This window comes from Bicyclus anynana, chromosome 6 (genome assembly GCF_947172395.1).
Source record: "Bicyclus anynana chromosome 6, ilBicAnyn1.1, whole genome shotgun sequence".
NCBI lineage: Eukaryota > Metazoa > Arthropoda > Insecta > Lepidoptera > Nymphalidae > Bicyclus > Bicyclus anynana.
The window spans coordinates 11,613,788-11,637,383 of NC_069088.1; the positions used below are offsets into that span (position 1 = coordinate 11,613,788).

General features: G+C 35.3%; 2 protein-coding genes and 1 long non-coding RNA gene across 5 annotated transcripts; 1 reads left to right on the forward strand and 2 right to left on the reverse strand.

The window, feature by feature from the left end:
• Nucleotides 1-437: 437 nt before the first annotated feature.
• On the reverse strand, nt 438-18,909 carry LOC112057156 (uncharacterized). Of its 3 annotated transcripts, none has more exons than XR_008250926.1 (9): nt 18,240-18,909; nt 16,566-16,705; nt 7,020-7,188; nt 6,381-6,469; nt 5,978-6,066; nt 5,496-5,584; nt 5,093-5,181; nt 3,331-3,460; nt 438-2,708 (listed from the first exon to the last, which is right to left on the reverse strand). It is a non-coding gene; the product is annotated as an uncharacterized LOC112057156 (long non-coding RNA). The 3 variants fall into 3 exon arrangements; XR_008250925.1 differs by having other exon boundaries at nt 7,020-7,315; XR_008250927.1 differs by lacking the exon at nt 5,093-5,181 and having other exon boundaries at nt 7,020-7,315.
• A 108-nt stretch (nt 18,910-19,017) lies between these two features.
• Nucleotides 19,018-20,697, reverse strand: LOC112053942 (RNA polymerase II subunit A C-terminal domain phosphatase SSU72-like). Its single transcript, XM_024093563.2, has one exon. It carries the CDS (start codon nt 20,452-20,454, stop codon nt 19,876-19,878), a length of 579 nt encoding a protein of 192 aa, XP_023949331.1. The 5' UTR covers nt 20,455-20,697; the 3' UTR covers nt 19,018-19,875.
• Nucleotides 20,698-21,109: 412 nt separating this feature from the next.
• On the forward strand, nt 21,110-23,464 carry LOC112053940 (uncharacterized). Its single transcript, XM_024093562.2, has 2 exons — nt 21,110-22,286; nt 23,172-23,464. The coding sequence occupies exons 1-2, from the start codon at nt 21,240-21,242 to the stop codon at nt 23,439-23,441; spliced, it is 1,317 nt and encodes a 438-aa protein (XP_023949330.2). The 5' UTR covers nt 21,110-21,239; the 3' UTR covers nt 23,442-23,464.
• Nucleotides 23,465-23,596: the final 132 nt, after the last annotated feature.

The window sequence follows — 23,596 nt, forward strand, 5'->3', positions numbered from 1 at the left end:
AAGAATACCAACCTCATACAAAAAAAGTGGCACTAAAATTACCGCCATCTGTGGAGTGCCCCCATTGAAACAATTTGCCAACGCGGGAAATTCAAAGCTAATATATTGTTTTTAAATTTTCACAGTTCAGCTTTTGTAGACGGAATAGCTTTAAAATAAATATTTTTAAAAACCATTTCGATTAATTAATTAATTTAAACAGATATTTATAAACTCTGTCAATTAATTAATTAATTTAAAAAGATTTTTAAAAATATTTATTTTAAAACCACTCCGTCCCCAAAAGCTGAACTGTGAAAATATTAAAAACAATATAATAGCACAATATTTTAGTAAAAAGTAATTGTATATAATAAATTAAACAATAGAAAGAATAACAGTTTTAAGTTGAAATGTCTTTATTATCAAATAAAAAATCTTATGCACTTAATCAATAACTAAGTAAACATCAGCACCTAAAATGTAATCTACATATATTCATTTTGCTTCTAAAACTAAATTTTATCTTTAAAGTAAAATGAAAACCAAACTAAAAATATATCTATGCATCAATTGGGTATTTGACTTCACTGAGATATTTGGGAAAATCAAGTCAATTATAACTTAACCAATTCATACATAAAAATATAGATTGTCGGGATATTTATACATATGATAAACTATGCAAACGTCACGCAGTTTCACCAGTGTAGTTCTCGTTCCCGTGGGAATACAGAGATAACAATTATGGCCTAATCCATGAAGAGATGAAGAGCCTATTCAATGCAAACAAACAAATAATCAAATTCTTCCTCTTTCTAATTAGTATAAATTTCATAAACAATAAAATTATTAGAATTTGGCTAATGAAAGTAGAAACTGAAATCACCCGCCAAATTTTAAAAAATCGGAGTAAATTCTCAAAATTATAGTGCAAATATTGGAATAACTGAGTTTAACACTTATAGTATAGGTAATAATGTATTCACAAAGAAAAACTAATTTAAATAAATTATGAAAACGCATGTTTTTTTAATTTGTTTATATGATTTTTAAATTTGGCGGGCAATTTCAGTCTCTACTTTCATTAGCCAAACTTTACAACCTAATGCGATAACATAATATTACTTTTAGGCGAGTCAATAGAGCATTTACCCTCTACCTCCTCAGAAACAGCTCTGATTTTGATGATTTTTTTTGTTCAGTTTGTTTCTTCATATTATTTGAAATCAGAAACCTTTTGGAGTGAGGATGGAACGATTTATACTATTTAACAATAGTTATGCTATTTATATAATAAATAATTAAAAAATAAACACTACCGACTTCAAAAACACAAAGTTATGCAGTAAACTAATAAGCTGAAGAAAACATTATAATATTTTATATCTACTGATTACTTTGAAGCCGGTGCCAATTGTACAATTAATGGGTAGGCAACCAATCGTACAGTTTTTTTCCACCTTAAGGATTCGAATTGTTTTCCGAAATTTATATGGGACCTACTTCGAAATAAACCCTTTACAAAAAGTAAGGAATTTTCAAAATCGGTCCACTCAGTAAAAAGTTACGCATAGCTTAACATTACAATAAATGGGAAAACAATTAATCATCTTCTATTTTCCTACTATTAGGTTTGAAATTGTTTTCCAACATTTTATGAGACTTTTAGGAATATACCCTTTCTATCAAAAAAAGAATAATCAAAATCGAACCACCCAATAAAAAGTTATGCTTGGTTTTACATTAAAATGAATGAGAAAACAATCAATCGCACATTTAGGATTGGAATTGTTTTTTAAAATTTATATGGGAGCTTTACAATCAAAATACCTTTACAATCTATAAAGAATTTACGAAATCGGATCACTTCGTTACGCATAGTTTTACAATACAATTAATGGGAAAACAACCAGTCATCTTCGTTTTTTTTAAATTTATAATGATTTGGGACCATTGTCGGAATATACCCTTTCTATTTAAAACAAAGTTATTCAAATCGGAATTCGAAGACATGCTTGGTTTTAAACTAAAACAATCAAGAATGATCAATCAAAAGAATTATCAAAATCGGACTACTCATGTTAACAGTTATTCTTGGTTTTACATTACGAAAACAGGGGATGATTGATTGTTTAACCATTAATTTTAGTATACAACCAAGTATAACTTTTTATTGAGTGGTCCGATTTTGATAATACTTTTTTATTATAAAGGGTTCATTCCGAAGATAGTCTTTTAAAGATATGAAAAAGCAATTCGAGCCCTATAGCTAGTAAACAATAGATAACTAATTGTCGGCCCATTAATTGGACCATTGGCACCGCCTTCAAAGTGATCAATAGATAGAAAATATTATAATATTTTCTTTCGTTTGTTAGTTTTCTGCATAAGTTTGTATTTTTAAAGTCGGTTGTATTTAAAAAAAAATATGTATAAATAGCATAGATATTTTTTAACAATTTAAATAATTTCGTCCACCAAAACATTTCTGATTTTAAATAACATAAAAAAAATCCTCAAAGTCGGAGCTGTTTCTGAGGACTTCCAGCATATGCTTGTTTTATTTATTATTTGATTCCATTATTTCTTTCATAAAAACGTGACATTTTTCATTATGAGAAGTACGTAAGTAAGTAAGACATAAAGAGACGAATTTTAGTATTCCAAAGAATCATGGTGCAGGTGCCTGGTCCATTGATTATATTTGTTACATCAATTGTTGTGACCTGTAATAGAAAATTTCATTTAACATGACTTTTTAAAATGCACTGAAAATAAATATTTACATAATTATATATAATAAGAATTCCTATTCTTTTCAGGGACATATCAAATTTTTAGTCTATTTTCTGCTCCATTTACAAAAAATCATTTTAGGAAGCTCAGCTGTAACCTTGAAAAGTATAGAAATATGGATATTTTGTTACATTATTTACAAGCGGACGCCCGCTACTTCGTTTATGTGGAATTCAGTTTTTCACAAACTTGCACACAAACTTAAAGAGAAATTATAATGTGTTTATTTCAGTTTTTAAAAACAAAACTGTAAGTGTATCTAGGAAACATGTAGTTCATTGTTATTAAGCAGGTCAAAACTACCTTGTTATTTCAGTAGCTAGCCCATGTGTTTTGGATCTCGAGATCCTGGTTCTGTCTTTAAGAGATACTGAGTTTTTGCTTCTGGTTACAAATTCTTAGTCTGGAGTTGGGAAGTTGGTGGTGTCACACCCCCGTGCCTCAGAGAGCATGTTAAGCCGTCGAACCCGGTCATTATCATTAACATTTCTGATAGTGATCATTAAACAATCTAATAATATCAACCTAAGCCGAATGAATAAAGCAAGTTACCTTGTGCTATTTTGCAAAAATGCCAGCAGCAACGTGGCTGCAGTAGTGTGGCTCGGGACGGGTACAGCTAGATCTTCATCTTTTATTTCTATCTCATGATATTTAACAATATATCTTCATTTTACAGCACCTGCAAAAATAAATCAGAAGTTATACATTTTACATAACTATTATTGCATGCACTGCACCTGCAAAAATAAATAAGAAGTATACATTTATGGGGTGTACGGGGGAAGCTAGTACCAGTCAGCCTCTCCAACTGCCAACATCACCTGCACGTGGTGAACCCTGCAGATTGACCGACGAGGCTCTGGCGACCGACTAATGGCGGTTTATCCATTCTGATTCAGCTAGACTTCACAAGTACCACAGACCGGTGTCAGGCAGCAGCGATACCGGTGCGAGAAGTCTAGGCCTGCGAATGACCAACCCGCATGCCCAGCGTGGTCATTTATGGGCATTACCTTGCAATGTATAGTACAACACAACAAGATCCATGCAAGAGGCCTATGTCCAGCAGTGGACGTCTATCGGCTGATAAGGTACATATTTTACATAATTATTATTGTTACCAGTTAAGAGGATAATCCCAGAGGATGTTGCTATTTCGTGATCTAAACCAGACATTTTCCTTTAGCATAGCTTACTGTCCCGTGGGAGACTAACATTCCAAAGGACCACAGTATAAAACTGAATAAATGTTATGACCTAACAAATGAACTAACTAAAATGGCTGTATGGTTAGTTTGTACGCCGTAGAGAGGTGCGAGAGGATTACCAGCAAAATCTCTCTATAATTTGCTTAGAGACCTTGGTCTCTCTAGAAGTGCAGATTTGGGTTACCAAATTTGGCAGACCTTACTACGCAGGGAGAACAACACGAGCAGAGAAGGGGAGTGTTAATCAATTGTCAAGGAATTCTTTAACCTTACGTCCATTGATCACAAGTCCAAGCTCTGCTCAGCGTTTTTCTCTCTGCCACGTGATGGACACCCACATGGTGAATCCATGAATTGGTAAGATATTCGTCTCAAAAAAATCATGTTGTACACTAAAATAATTTAGTTGAGTAGGGTGAGGCAAGCAACAATGACCGCGTGAAATACAGTTTTTCACAAATCTCCCTTGATTTTTTCAGGAATAAAAGTTAATTTTAGTGAAATTTATCAATAGTTTTTTCAAGTGATTATAATTATATACACAATACTAAAATGCAAACAAGGTCTTTTAAATTTTTCGTCTGTCTGTGTTTCTGTTTCTCTGGGATAATCTTTGGAACGGCTGAACCGATTTTAATTGGACTTTCATTGGAAGATAGAGGAAGTTATTGAGCAATATTTAGGCTACTTTTTATCCCAGAAACATGGTTCCCGCTGGATGTTCAAAACTGAACATCACACGGTTGAAATCGCGGGCGTCCGCTAGTATTATAATATTGGTTAGCCAATGTGGTTTTGGATAACGAGGTCGTGGCTTCGAATCCTGGGTCAGGCTATCAGATACTGAGTTTTTCTTTCTTCCAAGAAATTTACAGTTCTCAGCCTGGAGTTGGTAAGTTGTTTGTATTACACTCCCGCGCCTCGTCCAGGTCATTATCATTAACATCTGATAGTGATCCACAATGAATTTCACTTTATCTCCCTTATCTCACCAACCTTTATTGTAGCAGTGTGGTGGGTCTAAGCTCCCTAACCCCTTTTCTATAAGGTCTGGCTCTGTAGTGTCGTTAAAATAGGCTGATAATGATGATGAAGCAGGTTACCTTGTGCTATTTTGCAAACATGCCAGCAGCAACTGTGTGGCTCAGCACTGACTGGCACAGCTAGACCTTCATCTTCTATTTTCCTACACCTGAAAAATTAAACATAAAGAATAAATTTTATGTATTTTCACCAGTTAAAAAACAAATGAAAACTAAAATAAAAACATAGAAGTCGGTTAAAAATAATTCAGTTAAATTCTCACCTTGGAGTTTGGAAGCCTTCAATCCCGATTATTATCATTAGCATCAGATAGTGGTTATTAATTAATTGAACATTATCACCCTAAGCCCTCCAACAGCATTGGAGCAGTGTGGTGGGTCTCAGCTCCATAATCACTTTTCTATAAGGCCTGGCCCTGTAATGCCGTAAAAATAGGTTGATAATAACGATGAAGCAGGTTACCTTGTGCTATTTTGCAAACATGCCAGCAGCAACTGTGTGGCTCAGCACTGACTGGCACAGCTAGACCTTCATCTTCTATTTTGCTACACCTGAAAAATTCAACATAAAGAATAAATTTTATGTATTTTCACCAGTTAAAAAAAAAGTAAAAACTAAAATAATTTTATTAAGTGAAAAATGTGAAGAATAGATTATGAAAAAAAAACATAGACTCGAATTGAGAACCTCCTTCTTTTTTTGAAGTAGGTTAAAAATGTGAAAAAAAATCAGTTAAATTCTCATCTTGGAGTTGGGAAGCCTTTAATCCTGATTATTATCATTAGCATCAGATAGTGGTTATTAATTAATTGAACATTATCACCCTAAGCCCTCCAACAGCATTGGAGCAGTGTGGTGGGTCTCAGCTCCATAATCACTTTTCTATAAGGCCTGGCCCTGTAATGCCGTTAAAATAGGTTGATAATAACGATGAAGCAGGTTACCTTGTGCTATTTTGCAAACATGCCAGCAGCAACTGTGTGGCTCAGCACTGACTGGCACAGCTAGACCTTCATCTTCTATTTTCCTACACCTGAAAAATTAAACATAAAGAATAAATTTTATGTATTTTCACCAGTTAAAAAACAAATGAAAACTAAAATAAAAACATAGAAGTCGGTTAAAAATAATTCAGTTAAATTCTCATCTTGGAGTTTGGAAGCCTTCAATCCCGATTATTATCATTAGCATCAGATAGTGGTTATTAATTAATTGAACATTATCACCCTAAGCCCTCCAACAGCATTGGAGCAGTGTGGTGGGTCTCAGCTCCATAATCACTTTTCTATAAGGCCTGGCCCTGTACTGCCGTTAAAATAGGTTGATAATAACGATGAAGTAGGTTACCTTGTGCTATTTTGCAAACATGCCAGCAGCAACTGTGTGGCTCAGCACTGACTGGCACAGCTAGACCTTCATCTTCTATTTTGCTACACCTGAAAATTTAAACATAAAGAATAAATTTTATGTATTTTCACCAGTTAAAAAACAAATAAAAACTAAAAGAATTCTATTAAGTGAAAAATGTGAAGAATAGATTATGAAAAAAAAACATAGACTCGAATTGAGAACCTCCTTCTTTTTTTAAAATCGGTTAAAAATGTAAAAAAAAATTCAGTCAAATTCTCATCTTGGAGTTGGGAAGCCGATAGCAAAATTTCACATATTTTCACCAGGTTAAAAACAAACAAAAACTAAAAGAATTTTATTAAGTGAATAATGTGAAGAATAGATTATGAAAAATGTAAAAAAAAATCAGTTAAATTCTCGTCCTGAAGTTGGGAAACCTTTAATCCCGATTATTAACATTAGCATCAGATAGTGGTAATTAATTAATTGAACATTATCACCCTAAGCCCACCAACAGCATTGGAGCAGTGTGGTGGGTCTCAGCTCCATACCTCCTCTACTATATGGAGACAGTGATGAATGATGGATGTGTAGGATTAAAATAGCTTCTATGAAACATAACCTATTTTAACATACCTATTGCCTGGTTTCCATCTGTTAATGCTATATTTGCTAAGCATTGTGTGTTAATATTATTTTATTCTATTGTCTTCTTTTAAATTATCTTCTTGAAATTTCTTAGTCTGGCTTGCAAGTAATGCTAAATTTTGGGCTCATTTTTTGTGAGTTTGTTGGTACTGAACTTCTGCGAACATTGTTTATTTTTGAAAGCTTTGATTGCTTTTTGAGACATTGTGTAAATATTTTTTATATTAAAAACCGTCGTCATGCGGGTAAAATTCATGTGAAATTCATGTGAAGAAGCAGGATTGCTGAAAGCATTAGGTATATATTTTAATTTTAATACATAATAAACTCTTTTTATTTATCTCACTCTCTCTCTCTCTCTAACTGCTTTATTGGTTCAGTGTAACTATCATGAAATTCTGAGTTTTCTGAGAGCATTTCCTTCTTTCAAGAAACTCACAATAAAAATCTTTACTGATATGTATTCAACCCATTTTTAAATTAAATGTCTTAAATGGTGAAGCATAACATTGTGAAGAAACCTGCATAACTGAGAATTTTCTTAATTGTCTAGGTGTGTGAAGTCTGCCAATCCGCATTAGGCCAGCATGGAGGACTAAGGCCTAACCCCTCTCGTCCTGAGAAGTGACTCGTGCTCAACTATGAGCCGAAAATGGGTTGTTAATCTATACTAATATTATAAAGAGGTAAAGTTTGTAAGTTTGTCACATTTTTTAAATGGGGTAATTTTCGGAACTACTGGTCCGATTTCAAAAATTCTTTCACCAGTAGAATGCTACATTATCGGGGAGTGCTATAGGCTATATTTTATATTAGCATTATATGTATTCGCCGAGTTAACACAGTTTTTGTCATACAGGTCGGACCGAAAATCCTCTTAAACAGACTTATTCGCATGCGCTGCCTTAACCATTGTGTAAAATTGAAATTAATGTATGGAGGCTTTATGTATCTTTAAAAGTTCTACAAAAAAGTCCGCGACACCATATATCTATCTTCTATATATTAGCAGATATAGTACCTTTTGTGTTTTAAAAATTATAAATTTTATATACTTAGGTTTGCGTCATTATTTATGCTACTTAACTTAAATCCTTATCAAAATAAATTATTTAATAATCACAAGGATATTATGGAGATAACATTTGCCCTTTATAGTATGTTAATTAGTTTTGGAGATAATACAAAATTTCTCAAAGACGCAGAAAGTCCGCTACATGACGCCCCGCGCTTTCCATTACGTGGTTCCCGTTCCTGTGTGAATATAGGAATCAAACATAGCCTATGACACTCGCAAATAACGTAGCTTTCTATTGATAAAACAATCTTTCAAATCGGTCCAGTAGATCCAAAGATTATAATTTTAGCATAGAAGTCTCTATTTTCCTTTGTCATCGCACCACGCTCATATTTTCTATTTTTTGTCTGTCTGTTTGCCTTTTTTTTGACCGGGCATCACGCTGATACTACAGAATGAATTCAAACGATACTTAAGACGATTTGAGACCATAATACGTAGAAGGATAATAGGATACTTTTTGTCGTGAAAACATAATCAGAATTGGGTGAAGTAGGGGTAGAAAGTTTGTACGGAAAGTCCTTAATTTTTTTAGTTACAAGGTATAAGTTATAAAACTTGCAAAATAGAATGTGAAATAGGGGTTGAAAGTTGACATCGATTTTTACGCGGACGAAGTCGCGGGCGTCCGCTAGTATGTATTATAAAGAGGTAAAGTTAGTGGTGTTCTAGCAGGTAAACTCTGGATCTACTGAACCAATTTTGAATATTCTTTTACCACTAGAAAGCCACGTTATTTCTGAGTATCATAGGCTATATTTTATCCGCGTATTCTCAAACTGCAGAAAGTGGGTTAATATTTATATTAACACATTACACACATCACTAACTAGTCTCAAAGTAAGCTTAGCTTGTGTTATGGGTAGTAAAAGCTCAACTGAATGAGGAATGTTCATAAATAAATTATATATACTTAATATTCTTTATAAACTCCAAGCCCACCAACCGATACTGATGAATGAAGGATTAGTAGGATTAAGTAGCATCTACAGGGTGCTCGGGAGTATTTCCCATAACTCTAGGGTAGCTCCAAGTTCTATAAGGAAAATTAATTTAAAATGTCTAAGGAACATGTGTATTAAAAAACTTTAATAAAAACAAGTCAACCGACTTCAAAAACATACTTACTAAACTAAAAAACGAAAAATAACATTATACTAAGTTCTATATATCATAATTATTATGTTCTAACTGATGATCAGTTTGAAGGTGGTGCTAGCCCAATGATGTATTAATTCAAGCCATGTAAGAATATCATAAATATTTAGGTTTTTCAGACAGTGTTCTTTCATGTAGTTCTTTCAGTAACAGCTTAAATTAAAACAACACCAGTTTAGCACAGCCTTCAAACTGATCATCAGTTAGAACATAATATGATATGAACTTAGTATAATATTATTTTTCGCTTTTTAGTTTAGCCAGTATGTTTTATGTTTTTGAAGTTGGTTGAATTTCTTTAATTAAAAATTTTTATTTTTCCATTTTTAGTGAAATCATCCTAGATATTGATCTAGCGCCAAAGGTATGTTGCTATGAGTCGTGATAAAACATTGTATTTGATTGCCTCTGACTTAGAATCAAACTAATTACTACTGGTAACCATCGAGAAGTTCCCTTAACCGTCCTTCGTCTTCATTACCAGACCCCTAATACAGTCACAACCCATCTAGGTGGAAAGTTCTCATCAATACAAATTTATCAACACATGGTAGCTACTGTGAACAATCGAGGAAATCCCTTAACTGTCCTTCGTCTTCATTACCAGACCCCTAATACAGTCACAACCTATCTAGGTGGAAAGTTCTCATCAATACAAATTTATCAACACATGGTAGCTACTGTGAACCGTTGAGGAGTTCTCTTAACTGTCCTTCGTCTTCATCACCAGAACCCTAATACAGTCACAACATATCTAGGTGGAAAGTTCTCCTCAATATAAACTAGTAGCTAAGGTAGCTCCTATAAGTGGACTTGTCAACACCAAATGTAACTTAACTATGCCTAGTTTGTTTCAGCTGATGCTATATTTATGAACAGCACCAATACATATAAATAAAATTTAAGTATATGTCTGTGATTTCAAAATAACTGTGTTTTCTCAAGTGCCTATATACAATACTGACATACAGTCATACTTCTTTAAAATGTTTATCTGTCTGTTTGTTTGAGCTAATCTCTGGAACAGCAGGGTCATTTTAATGGGACTTTTACTGGAAGATAGAGAAGATTATTGATCAACATCTACTTAATATTTAGGTGTTCGAGCCTCGCTTGACCCACTGTGAGATTACAATCTTCAAATTTTGCGTAATTGCAGTGTAAACCTCTCAATATTGAAATAAAGAGGGTAGGTAGAAATCGTTCGCGACGCCGCAATCGACGGTGAGCCGAAATAGACTCAGTACGTCTTCAAATTTTATAAAGTGTGCAGTGTTAAAATTCGTGTGTGTAAAAATCGTGATATACCTAAGGTGAGTTAACAGTGAAATCTATAAACGGTGATACTTCGTTAACGGTCTAGTTTTATGAGACATTATTCTCATCTTAGCAAATGCCCGCTCTTAGGACGGCAAGCTCGCTATATGGACCTAATAAACGTCGAGAATGAGAGACAATTCTCAACGTAGTGAATGCCCGCTCCTCGGACGGCAGACTCACTATTTAGACATACCGAATGTCTAAAATTTGTGCCACCTTGCACAAACGATGTCTCACAGCTGAGACGTCGGCTGGCCGGCCGACAAGGCAGACGACGTCTGACAGCTCAGCCGTCGTCTGGCCGGCCGACTTAATAGACGACGTCTCACAGCGTAGACGTCGGCTGGCCGGCCGACTTAGCAAGCGACGTCTCGCAGCGCAGACGTCGCCTGGCCGGCCGACATGGCAGGCGACGTCTCACGGCTCAGCCGTCGGCTGTGCGAGCGCAGACGTCGCCTGGCCGGCCGACATGGCAGGCGACGTCTCACGGCTCAGCCGTCGGCTGTGCGAGCGCAGACGTCGCCTGGCCGGCCGACATGGTAGGCGACGTTTCACGGCTCAGCTCGGCTGTACGAGCGCAGACGTCGGCTGGCCTGCCGTTATGGCAGGCGCCGGCTAGTCAGCCGACACGGCAGGCGACGTCTGAATGCCGAAGCCGTTTTGTGCAAGCATTATACTTCATGTGTCAAGGTCCTTTGACTATAGCAATGAACTTATTACGATCTTTTCAGATCATGGAACGCATAACGTTCGGAGACTTATGCCGATGTGTGCCACCCTCTGGACAAGGGGATGTTTTTTTTTAAAAGAATTATAAATACTTTGGATGAATTCTACCCACAAAACTGGAGGTCCTGGGAAGTTAGTAACGTGTCCTACCAGGATCTTTTTGGAGAAAGGATTTTATCGGATAACGAAAACAGGCTGCGTTTCGCTATACCTACTATCGAACTAGCGAAGGCTTACAGGTGCCCTAATGGGCTTAGCGAACGTAGATATAAATTATTGAAAGGAGATTTAATTTGTTCAGCCCTGATTTATTCTCCACTTTCTATTGGAAAATATCTCTTCTATCAAAAGCCACTTCCTGTCACGTCAAGAGGCCTCATCAATGTTAAGGGATGATGATGATGACTCTGTTGCCACGTCCTCCACCTCATTGAGGAAATCTAGCAAGAGGGCTTATAGTCCAGAACCAGACACAAAAACATATGTGAAGCAACAAAATTAAATCTTGAAACAGCTGACAGAAATTTCTAAGCAACACTCTGTTTTGCTAACACAAAAAAAGGGGAAATCATCCTGATTCTGATAGTTCTGATACACAAGAGGATGATGACAATTTAGAGAACGACTGGATCGCCCCCGCTCTGGGAAATTCTCTATCTCAGAAAGCTACTCCAGATGAGGAGGTACTTGATTTCTTTGACTTTGCGCCAGATATCAAGGAGTCTGAGAGCATAATAAGACACGGCGAAGAAACCTTGATCAAGCAAGGAACCCATTGCCATAGGCTTGGTGAATCGTCGTGGCAAAATATTCGGTTTACTGAAAAGTTCAAAAACAGTTCCAAGCCACACCAGTCTTTACTAGTTTGAAAGTAAATAGTTCATTAGCAAAGGTGACTCAGAGTTGGCAAACAGTCTCATTTTAAGAGAAAATGGATGCAAGTCTCGGGGCTATTTGTCATGGGCTTCTACAACAAAGAAAACATTTTCAAGACACTTATAATACTGCAAGTCCGGATGTTAAGTCGCACATCAGCAAAAACTTTCTAGCAACTGATTTTGCATTTCGTCGCACTTCCGATGCCCTCTTACAATACACTTGTGGGAAGAAAGTGGAGGTTATTCAACACCGTAGATCTGTCTACAAACCATCCAATAAGATATTACACGAACTTCTACATAACATTCCACCTTCCAACACCCATCTATTTGCCGAACCGCAATTGGGGGAATATATCAAAGAACAAGGAATCAGTCAGTTTTTTCCAGTTAAAAAACGCTCCTCCCATCACATTAACAAACAAAAATAGCAACCCAAAAACGTTAATGTTTCCAACCAGAAAGAAAAACCAAACCAAACCAAAGTTCAATGATGCCAGAACAACCAATCGTGGCTTCGCTTCAAGAAAACGCCCATCATCCACACCAGGAAAATTCAAGAGGGCGAAATATGAAGAAAATAATTAATTTTAAGTTAAAAGACACTTTTAAGCCTGGGCAGGTGAGCAATAATCCAGAAGTCTGGAAGTCCCTTGCTGCTCCAAGATCTATAGGGACTATTATTATATCTGGTATTTTATCTGGGTATAAAATACCATTCACTCGTTCTCCTCCAATGAGAAAGTTTAATTCGACAATCTGTCATCGACTTTTAGTAATATCTGGCTCAACAATAACAAAGGAATTACAAAACTATTGTATTGTGGGGTAATTGAGAAATGTTTCTCCTTTATTCCTAAGAAAGAAGTCTGACGGTTCTAAATATTTAACCTAAAATTACTTAATAACTACTTACGTCCACTAAAGTTTAATTTTATTAACCATTATAAAATTCCTCTTTGCTTACAAGATCTTGACTTTATGGTAAAAATAGATTAATCACAGGCTTATTTTCATATTCCTATCATTAAGTCGCATAGAAGGTTTCTTGCCTTTAATTTTGAGAACGTATTATATGAAATGACTTGCTTACCTTCTGGCCTGGCGACTGCTCCGTATATATTTGCTAAGATAACCAACTGGGTTGCAAATTTTTTCAGAGAAAAGGGGTTTCGAGTAATCGTATATTTAGACGATTTTCTTCTTCTTCACTCCAACCCAATAATATTATCTCAGCACAGTCAATATCTTCAAGAACCTACCTACCTACTCAAAATGGGATGGTGAATAAACTATCGAAAATCCAACCTCTCCCCTACACAAACGGTGGAAAATCTCGGAATAATCTGGAACACCAACAAAAACATGAAACATTTGCCTCCGAGAACAATCAAGAAATTCCTCAAAAACCATTGGAGGACATGGTGGCTGGTAAAGGGTCTTACTAGGGAGCATAAATTTTGCATCGTTCGTCGTCTCACTAGGAAGACTACACAGTCGTCAAATACAGATAGCGGCGAACAATCTTCCGAAAAATCAAAAACAAAAGAAATACCTGATCCCTGGGAAAGTTCTAAAGGAACTATAATGGAGGCAGAAAAACATTTCCCAGATATCCCTGATTCGTCAAAAAGAAGCTACAATATTTTTAACAACAGATGCAGCAGGGTCGGGCTGGGAAGCTACAGTGGGCAACGAAAAGATAAACGGGCTCTGGAGTCGACAGCAATCAAAAAGAGTTGTGGGCCGTACTAGAGTCATTAAAGAGAAAGGTACCCCAGTTTCAAGGTCAGACTGTAATGGTTCAAACAGACAACAGATGTGTTGTAGCCTACATAACGAAACAAGGCGGCACCAGATCCTTAACGCTCCTTCGAATTACTCAGAAAATTTTAAGTCTGGCCAAACAAATTCAGATAAATCTAATAGCAAGATACATTCCTGGGAAGTACAACGGGATCACAGACAGTTTATTCCGCTCAATAGAATTACCAGAATGGACTCTAAGTCAGAAGGCACTTCAAAAAAAAAAAAAAATATTCATGGTGATGGGGAAACCAGATGTAGATCTGTTTGCAAGTGCGAGGTCAGCGATCTTCCCCAGATATGTAAGCGAAGATGCCAGAGATCCGAACTGTCTATTCGTCGACGCGTTCAGCCGAAATTGGAACTTCAAGCTAGGTTGGCTCTTTCCTCCTCCAGCGTCAGTACCGCGGGTAATGAGACATCTAAACCGATGTTCGGACATTTATCTTCTGGTAGCCCCAAAATGGGAGAGAACGATTTGGATAGCAGAGCTATATCAGAGATCCCTAGTCCAATCGTTCACCATTCCCGATCTAGAGGAGAGCCTTCTCGACTTGAGGACCAACAAGCCACTTCCAGCAATAAAGAACATATGTTTGCAAGTCTGGAAAATACAGGCTGGTCGCAGTTACTAGAGTCCTGATCGACAGAGGACCGCAAGCTTCTAGAAATAGTCTGGGGTAAATCCACTCTTAAAACCTATAAACCGGCCTAGATGCGCTGGAAATGTTGGGCTAAAGATAATAACATTAAGATCGATGATCCATCTCCTGTAGTCTTAGCTAAATATATTTGTTATCTCCATAAACACGTTCAAATAGCGGCCAGAACTATAGCAATTCATAAGTGGGTAGTTACTACGTTTGCAAAGCCCGAAAATACGGAGTATCTAAGTAATAATTTTTTTAGTTAAACAAGCTATTTTTAAAAGTCAACCTCCCGTTCCTAAATCTCTAACGTGGGAGGTCAGTCAGCTGATGGACCATTTGAATATTTACACTTTCGATATTAATAGCTGGTTTCAAGTGTCTCGTCATACTTTGTCATTGCTACTCTTATCTTCCGGATTAAGAGAGAGTACATGATTTAACTTTACTCGATATTGGTCCTGACTGTTTTGAATCTCATGACGATCATTTGATTTTTTTGTCCAAAGTACGGATCTAAAACGGATTCGGTCAACTTTAGACAATCAGGCTGGAAATTAACTCGAAATAATATAAATAAATTAGATGTTACGTTTTGGGTAAAAAAAGTTAATTGATATTTCTACATCGCGTCGAGCCAACAGAACATCTAGTTTATTTATTACCACTAGGGTAAAGTTAAAGCTGCTGTTATTTCGGGTTGGCTTCGAACCTTGTTCAAATCATCGAACATCCTTGCTACCCCTGGCAGTTTTAGAGCTGCTGTAAACACAGATAATTGGTCCAATAGAAATTACAATTTAGACGATGTTCTCTGTCGTAGAAATTGGAGAAGTAAGGATACTTTTCTGAAAATATTACTTTAAAGAAGTTCCACAGAAAAGTCTTCCAAGTAACATTCCTTTGAGTGAATCATTTACACCCATATGAATTTATAATATATCATGAATATGTGATTTTCTCCTTCTGGCTTTTGTAAAATTTCTACTAGTTATCTAATTTAAATAGAATTCGCAATTCAAAGAGAATACATAATGTGGCAAATCAAACAATTGTATTTTAAGTTTTGTTAACTCAAATCAAATCAAAGATTAATTAAAGAAGTATTATATTATTTTTCTCAACACCACCTTATCATTTTATTTATTATACTAAAAAATCGTTCTTCACAGTACGCCTTGCCATCGCCGGCAGAATATAAACACCTCTCACAGTGGGTCAAGCGAGGCTCGAACACCTAAATATAACCGTTTTCCCCCCGAAGGGCAGAAAACGATTATTTAGGTTTCAGCCGAAGCTTGACCCACTAAATTTTCATGCCTTGCCGGCTTGTGAGAGTACTGAGTCTATTTCGGCTCACCGTCGATTGCGGCGTCGCGAACGATTTCTACCTACCCTCTTTATTTCAATATTGAGAGGTTTACACTGCAATTACGCAAAATTTGAAGATTGTAATCTCACAGTGGGTCAAGCTTCGGCTGAAACCTAAATAATCGTTTTCTGCCCTTCGGGGGGAAAACGGTTATATTTTGGCCATTACTTGTTATTTAACATAGCGTACACTCACAACCACATAGACACTGAAATACATCCATGCTCATCACACTAATATGATGAGTTCAATTGCCACAACTGGCTGTGGCGTGTAGATGCAAAGAGCTATCTACTGCATCACTGGAGAGCTGTTGCTGGTGTTATATCCCTATATCTCAGAGAGTATGATATACTATGTTGATAGGCTTGGGGTAATAAAGTTAAAATATAAAAGGATCACTATCAGGTATTAATGATAATGACTGGGATATAAGTCATTATCATTAACACCTGATAGTGACCCTTTTATAATTTAACTTTATTACCCCAAGCCTATCAACCCACATTGGAGCAGTGTGCATTTAACAGTAGGTGTTTAACTTACCTTCTTATTCTCTCTCTCTCTTGTTCTTACAGGCAAAACATCTCGTCTTTTTTAAAAATGTAGATGACAAACCATTCATAGTTCAATGTAAAATTTATTCTAAAAGTCCAATAGTCTAATCATTGATTATCTGGACATTACTGAAATTAAGAGAGTGAGTAAATTTAATTAAAAATACATAAACATACTACGCATGAAGAGACAGATGAATATCTTAACATTCCATGCAGGTGCCAGGTCCATCGCCTGGTAGAGAGAAATACTCCGAGCAGAGTCCTGGAGTTGTGACTACAGGATGTAGGGTTAAGGAATTCCTTGACAATTGATTAAACTCCCCTACTTGTGTTGTTCTCCCTGCTTAGCCAAATTTGGTAAGATCCTACTAAGAGCAGCTTTGGATACTTATTCTTCTTTCTCTCTTTCTTCTACATAGAAGTTGCTGCAGTCCTAAAGATGCCAAGGTCTTTAAACAAGTTATAGAAAGATTTTGTTGGTAATCCTCTCGCAGCTACTTCTACGGCAGACAGACTAACCACATAGCCATTTTTACTTAGTTCATTTGTTATTATTATTTATTACAAAATCTTGACAAGAACCAGGTGAGAAATATAACTAAAATGTCCGGAGGCCATCTGATGATAGAACAGATTCACAGAAGCTACATTGTCAAAAAGAAAAAAAAAATAAAATGTGCAAAGCTTAGGTCTTATAGCTAAAAGCTATTTCTTTCAAACAATCTTCAATGAAAAATGTATCTTATTATTGGCAAAAGCTTTTATAGATCAAGGCAAGAAAAATATTGCTGAAATGGCCTCCGTAGCACAGTGGAATTACTACGCAAAAGTCCTGGGTTCTATCCCCGGCTGGGCCGATTGAAGTTTTCTCTCTGGTCTATGTCTGGCTGGCTAGTTAATACCCTACTGGCAAGCGATTTAGTGTTCCGGTGAGATATTATGTAGAAACAGAAATGTGTGTGGATTTTCATCCTTTGCCTAACTAGTTATCCGCTTCCATCTTAGATTGCATCATCACTTATCATCTTATTCTATAATTATGTCAAAGAACAGATTTTTGTACAAAGTAAACTAACATACTCTTCATTAGTCTGCCTAGTGCCTAACATAATTATAAAAACTTGTAATTGTAGTTTCAAATTAACAAATTGTTCTGGTTCATCATTACATAATTATAAACTACTTATTATAGATTCAAAAATAAAACTTAAATTTTACTCTACCTGCCTTTAGTACATATACCTGTGGTTTAATATTGAACTGGTAATAGATACTTTCAAATTAGTTCATGGAATTTGCTTTTCTCAGATGTTTATTTTCATTACCATTTCATAATTAACCTTGTTGCTCCAGATTAAGCTACCTGTGATAACCAAATGAAAATCTGTTCAGTAGATCCAGAGAAGTAAACATTCAGACAGCTGCAGGTCAGACAGTTATTTGGGGTGCATTGCATCTACAAACATCACCATAATGTGTAAACCCAGCATAGTTGTATAATTGAGCACGAGTTTCATAAGAATTAGTAGGATTTTAATAATTCCCATATCTTGAGAAGACTACTAAGAAACCTAATTAACTAACTAATGTAATCATTATCTGATCAATAGCTATTATTAAAGTATTTTATTATTAGCTAAAACTTAAAGTAGGTACATACCGGAGACTAAATTTGTAGAATCAAATTTCTGTAATCTCTGTAGGGTCTTCTCTGGATCATCGGCAGGCGAAGAACCACACTCAAAGCATTTTCTTTTGTTTTTCTTCATAGTTATAGAGACACTTGAACTAACAAAGTCTTATTTTTAACATAATGAAAAACCACAACACTCAGATGAAACGCAAAAGATTTATAGATCTTCTCAACATCAAGAATGGCGAGGATATTACACAGCAGGTTGCTTAAATCCAATCCATGAAGAGGTCTTCATAAATATTAACAGGCCGTGGCAAACATTTATTTTATTATTCGTGAATTCGTGTTTTATTTGGTGAAATGACGCCATTTTCATTTTATAACATATTTATTTTTTATTAAGTAATTGGGGTTGCCACACTTCGTTTAGAAAATCTTACATATACGTTACTAAAACAATATTCAACGAGAGTGTCTCTCTATATTTTTGTAGAAGAAAAGTATTTATTCAGTTATTAAAGTCATATTTAAATCTAAAAATGTATTAGATTTATCAAAATATTATGTCAGGCGTGAGCTACTAACGATAATAATATTGCTACAACTACCAGACGGTAGAACCGTATGGATGATGACACCACAGGTCTAGCCCCCGTAGGTATAACCAAACTTTGTTCGAGAGTTGACCCGGCCTGATGTATGTATTTTGACCTTGTGTTACAGCGAGTATGAATGAGCGTTATAGGCTCTTTTCCCTCATAACTCATAAACGATCAGGCATATACTTAATGAAATACCAAGAGAATGATAATCATTTAATTAAATAATAAGTATTTATTTACAGTTTCTTAACAAAATATACTAAAAAAGTATAAAATTATTAATAAGCATGCTATATTTTGTCCATTACAATACAAGTCAAAAATTAATTTAGGTCTACAGGTGCCTCACTTCTTGTAACTGCTGATACAGATTTTTGGAAAGTTAGCATTTTTTTAAAGCATTGCCAGTAATTGAAAAAAATTCTAACTTTCATAAGCAAATACAAAAGGCATTAAGTTTTGAATTTGTACATTTTTCTTATGTGTAAAAAATTCAATTGTTTTCTTGCTAAATCTCAAGAATGTATGGGTTGATTTTGCTGATTTTGGTTTTGAAATGTTTGTCATAGTCCAGGGAAGGTTCAAACTTCAAACAGTGAGTAAAATATGTGAAATGTAGTGAAATGGTAGGATGTAGAGTAGATGTATAGTAAGGTAGGGTTGGAGTAGATGTATCAAAGGGCTAGGGTAGTGATAACCTAATTGGCATATCTAGGATTATTTCTTCCGGTGGGCCTAGCCCCCAACATCAGTCTATTATTAGTATCTTAATAGAATTCCATATTGGTAGTCCAGAATCCTAGTGTGGGCACAGGTCCATTCTAGGGTGGGCAATAATTGGTTTATTTTACTAATCTATAAAAGTACTGACAAACCCAAAGTGACAATGTTAGTCAGTAAAAACTAAAACTATAAATTTATCTCTCCAAATCAGAGCAACCAATTGCTAAAACAGAACATTCCCAAAGTAATACTTCGTAGGTAACATAGGTTCCTCAAACATATATTTTCTGTCTATCTATTGTGATGCAAGACATGTTTCTGGTTTTCCTCCTTTTTCAGTAGAACATAATACAGTTGAGCACTGCACGATGACATTTTGACTCAAAATCATGTAGCAGTTCATCAATATCATTATCAAGATCTTCACTTTGTGCCATTTTAGTTACCATGTCACTGATGAAGAATGCCCCAATAGTAGCTTCTTCATGGTTATCCTGAATGTCTATATTTATAACATGGACTGGTTGATTATATACAGATCTTTTTGAACCGAACCATTCAATCACTTGATCATACACCCTCTCTTCACATGTTATAATAACATCAAAACGTTCTGAGGTAACCTGAAACTTTTCTGGGCATGGTTTAATTCTTCTGTTTCTATCTAACATGTGTAGTAAACCATTTTGTGTATAATATGCCTTGTCTTTTTCCAATAAATCATTATAAATGTCATCGTAAGGGACACCAAATTCATAACAATTGGGTCGATCTGCTGATGCTCCCGGCAATTTGACTTTTTCTCCAGTTCCATATGATTTAACTTTGAAACCTTTCTTAGCTAGAAAGGCATGAGCTTCCATACTTCTATTCATATTTGAAGAACATACTACAGCAATATACAAATCATCCATTTTTATTATGCCCGCAAAGGTATAGGATGAATTATTATGGTTTTATGTGTAATGTATAATTTTTTTGTTTAACTAGTTCAACTCCAACATGTTTGTGAAAAGTTTTAATTGAATACACTACTGTCATATACACAAACTTGTGGAAAAGCCACAGTATTATTGAACAAATTATACAAAATTTGATTTCGTGATCTTGGCTTGCACTTGTGTGATGTTTCACGTCACAGAATAACTACTACTTCATAGTTAATTTCATGTCTGTCACTATCAAAAACTCAAACAATATGACACGTGTCAACTCGAACATGAGCTCGTCTTCCCACTCTACTCTTTGGCTCGTCTGAGGCTTAAAGTTTTAAAACCTTTGACACCTATTTAAAACGGAATGGTAGTAATCATTACGATTCGCTAACGTATTAAACCTTATTAAACTAGTACTTGTACCGAATCGTAAGTGTAAGGGCCGTGCAGACTACTTTAGTCTTTCAGTCAAGTACGAACGATTTTTATACTCCTCTATGGACTTAAAAAAGTACTCTGTGGTCTTAATTTGTCGTCTGTGAACCAAATTTATGTTCGAGTTCAGATCCGCAGTTCGGATCCGTTCCGATTCCGCTCGGCGTTCCGTTACTATCTATTAATCTGTGGTTCTGTTCATTTGACGTTTGTGCCTTGTGGTTCCGTGTTCCGTGCCGTGTTGTTGTGGACTTGTGGGTAGTTTTGTGCGTTAAAAAAATAGCTAAAGTCTATTAATTTTGTATTAAAATATTGTTTATTAAATTAAAATGTTACGTAGCCTTACCAAATGCATCGACCTTAAGCATTGTTCGCGAACTTTAGTGCCGAAATGCACATTTTTAACCAATGAATATAAATGCAACGAAGCTTGGAATGTTCAAATATCTTCACCAATACTCACGAAAGTTAACCTTAATGATTTCTACAATATATTGGAACAAAACTTCTCATCAAAAGGTGTCATAAGTGCTATTGATGTAGATATATTTGCTAATGCAGTTAAGGATCCGGCGTATCTCGATGAACTGAAAGACCTTTTGCACAAACTTCGACTTTCTGCAGAAACTGGTAATACACTGGAATCAACACATCATGCAACTATAAGAAACTATATGGAATTCGGGAACATTCCAGAATTGATTCAAATACTCAAAGACCCTCTGAATTTTGGTGTATTTCTAGATTTTTATACAGCCAATATTTTACTAGATAAACTTATTACATCTCAAAGTTATGATCATGCCTCTAACGTTGCTTCATTTATAATGCTACAAGAAGATTTTTCAAATGACATTACTAACACACTATGCCAGTATGCCAGTTACAAATATCTGTCTGAGTATAAGAGCCCAGAAAATGAACCAGTAGTTCAAGAAAATAACAAGAAAAAGGAAGAAATAAAGATTAGGATAAAATACTTAAGGAATCCATACTTTGACGATCATTTTGACATTCAAGATTTGAAAACTTTATCTGGAAAAACATTAGCTTGGATATCAAAAAAAGGCCACGACAATCTTAGTTGTAATTTACAAATTATAGGTTGGTTATTTTATCAAAAATATGAGCAATTATTGTTATTATGTAATGAATTAATAGAAAACAAAACATTTAAATTACATAATGAAGTATTAGATCTAATAAACAAGGAAATTGAAACTCAATCAGATGACACTAAAGCTGTTTTAAGTCAATGCATTGATGTTTTGAGCAATGCAGCTATTACAGAGACCAAATTGGAACATTCAATTAAAATTTCAATTGAAAATGCCATTAACAGAACACAAAATAAAGATATTGCTGCACAAAAAGAAGTAAGTATAAAATTATATTTACATGACTGTATCATCATCATCAACCCATATTCGGCTCACTGCTGAGCTCGAGTCTCCTCTCTGAATGAGAGAGGTTAGTCCAATACTCCACCACACAGGCCCAATGTGGATTGGCAGACTTCACACATGCAGATAACTAAGAAAATTTTCTGGTATGCAGGTTTCCTCAATGTTTTTCCATCACCATTCGAGACATAATATTTAATTTCTTAAAATGCACACAACTGAAAAGTTGGAGGTGTATGCCCCTGACTGGATTCAAACCCACACCCTCCGGAATTGAAGGCAGAGGTTGTATCCACTGGTCTATCACAACTCATTCATATGTATATAACCACAAAATTATCTATGAGCTGTCTGTGAGGAAACCAGAAACAACTGTAAAAGCACAAAGAAAGGCTAGCTCGACATTTCAATTGCTTTGCTAGCTCACTGGTGGTAGTGCCACAAATCAAGCATTTGCATTCAGTGGACTGCACATAACACTTCTGACAATGCATGCAATGAGGTGATGCATTTGCACAAGCTATAGTACATTTTTATATTTCATATTGCAGCCAGTAAGTCTTCTAGCTTTTTATAATTTCAACTAGCGAACCTGGTCAAGCTTTGCTTTGACTGTGCACTTCTTCTCCACCCTAACCTACAATCCCTATAGGGTTGTGAAAAATAGTTATTGGGTGATTCTTAGACATACCTGACATGCACATAAAATTTCATAAAAATTGGTCTAGCTGTTTCAGAGTTTTAGTTACAGAGAGAGTTAGGTTACAACTACAACTACACAATAATTTTATAAATGTGTCTTACGAATATGTCTTACAAATATAATGAATATGAATACTTATTTTAAAAATGTTGCAGTTATTTTCAAGATGGGAACAAATTCGTGAAGACAAACTTGAGGAGCAATCAAAACGCCTTGACAGAGCAAACCGTATGAAGAATATTTTAGAACAGCAAAAACAAATGCAAGTGGAGGAACAAAAATTATGGTTCTTTGAAAATGAAGAGCAGATTGATTTACAAATTGAGGAAAAAGAGAAACTTGAAGATACATCTGTGAAAAAGAGCACCAAGCAGAAAGATGATGAAAATTATATTCCACCTGAAATTTTACCCAAACGAAAATGAACTTAATGAAAAATTTAGACTAATATTTTGTTTCATTTAATTTTTAAATTTTGTTTCTGAAAGATGTTTGATTCATTAATTCTTTGTTTTCTTTGTAATATTCAGCGAGTAAGATGTAATGTACACACAGGCTATTTGTGTTTTAACTAACTAGA

What these genes read in the sequence shown, in the direction of transcription:
- LOC112053942 (XM_024093563.2), bottom strand. Translation starts at nt 20,454, where the DNA reads ATGGATGATTTGTATATTGCTGTAGTATGTTCTTCAAATATGAATAGA.
- LOC112053940 (XM_024093562.2), top strand. Translation starts at nt 21,240, where the DNA reads ATGTTACGTAGCCTTACCAAATGCATCGACCTTAAGCATTGTTCGCGA. An exon ending in ATATTGCTGCACAAAAAGAA is followed by an intron (nt 22,287 to 23,171) that starts GTAAGTATAAAA and finishes AAAATGTTGCAG; the next exon opens with TTATTTTCAAGATGGGAACA.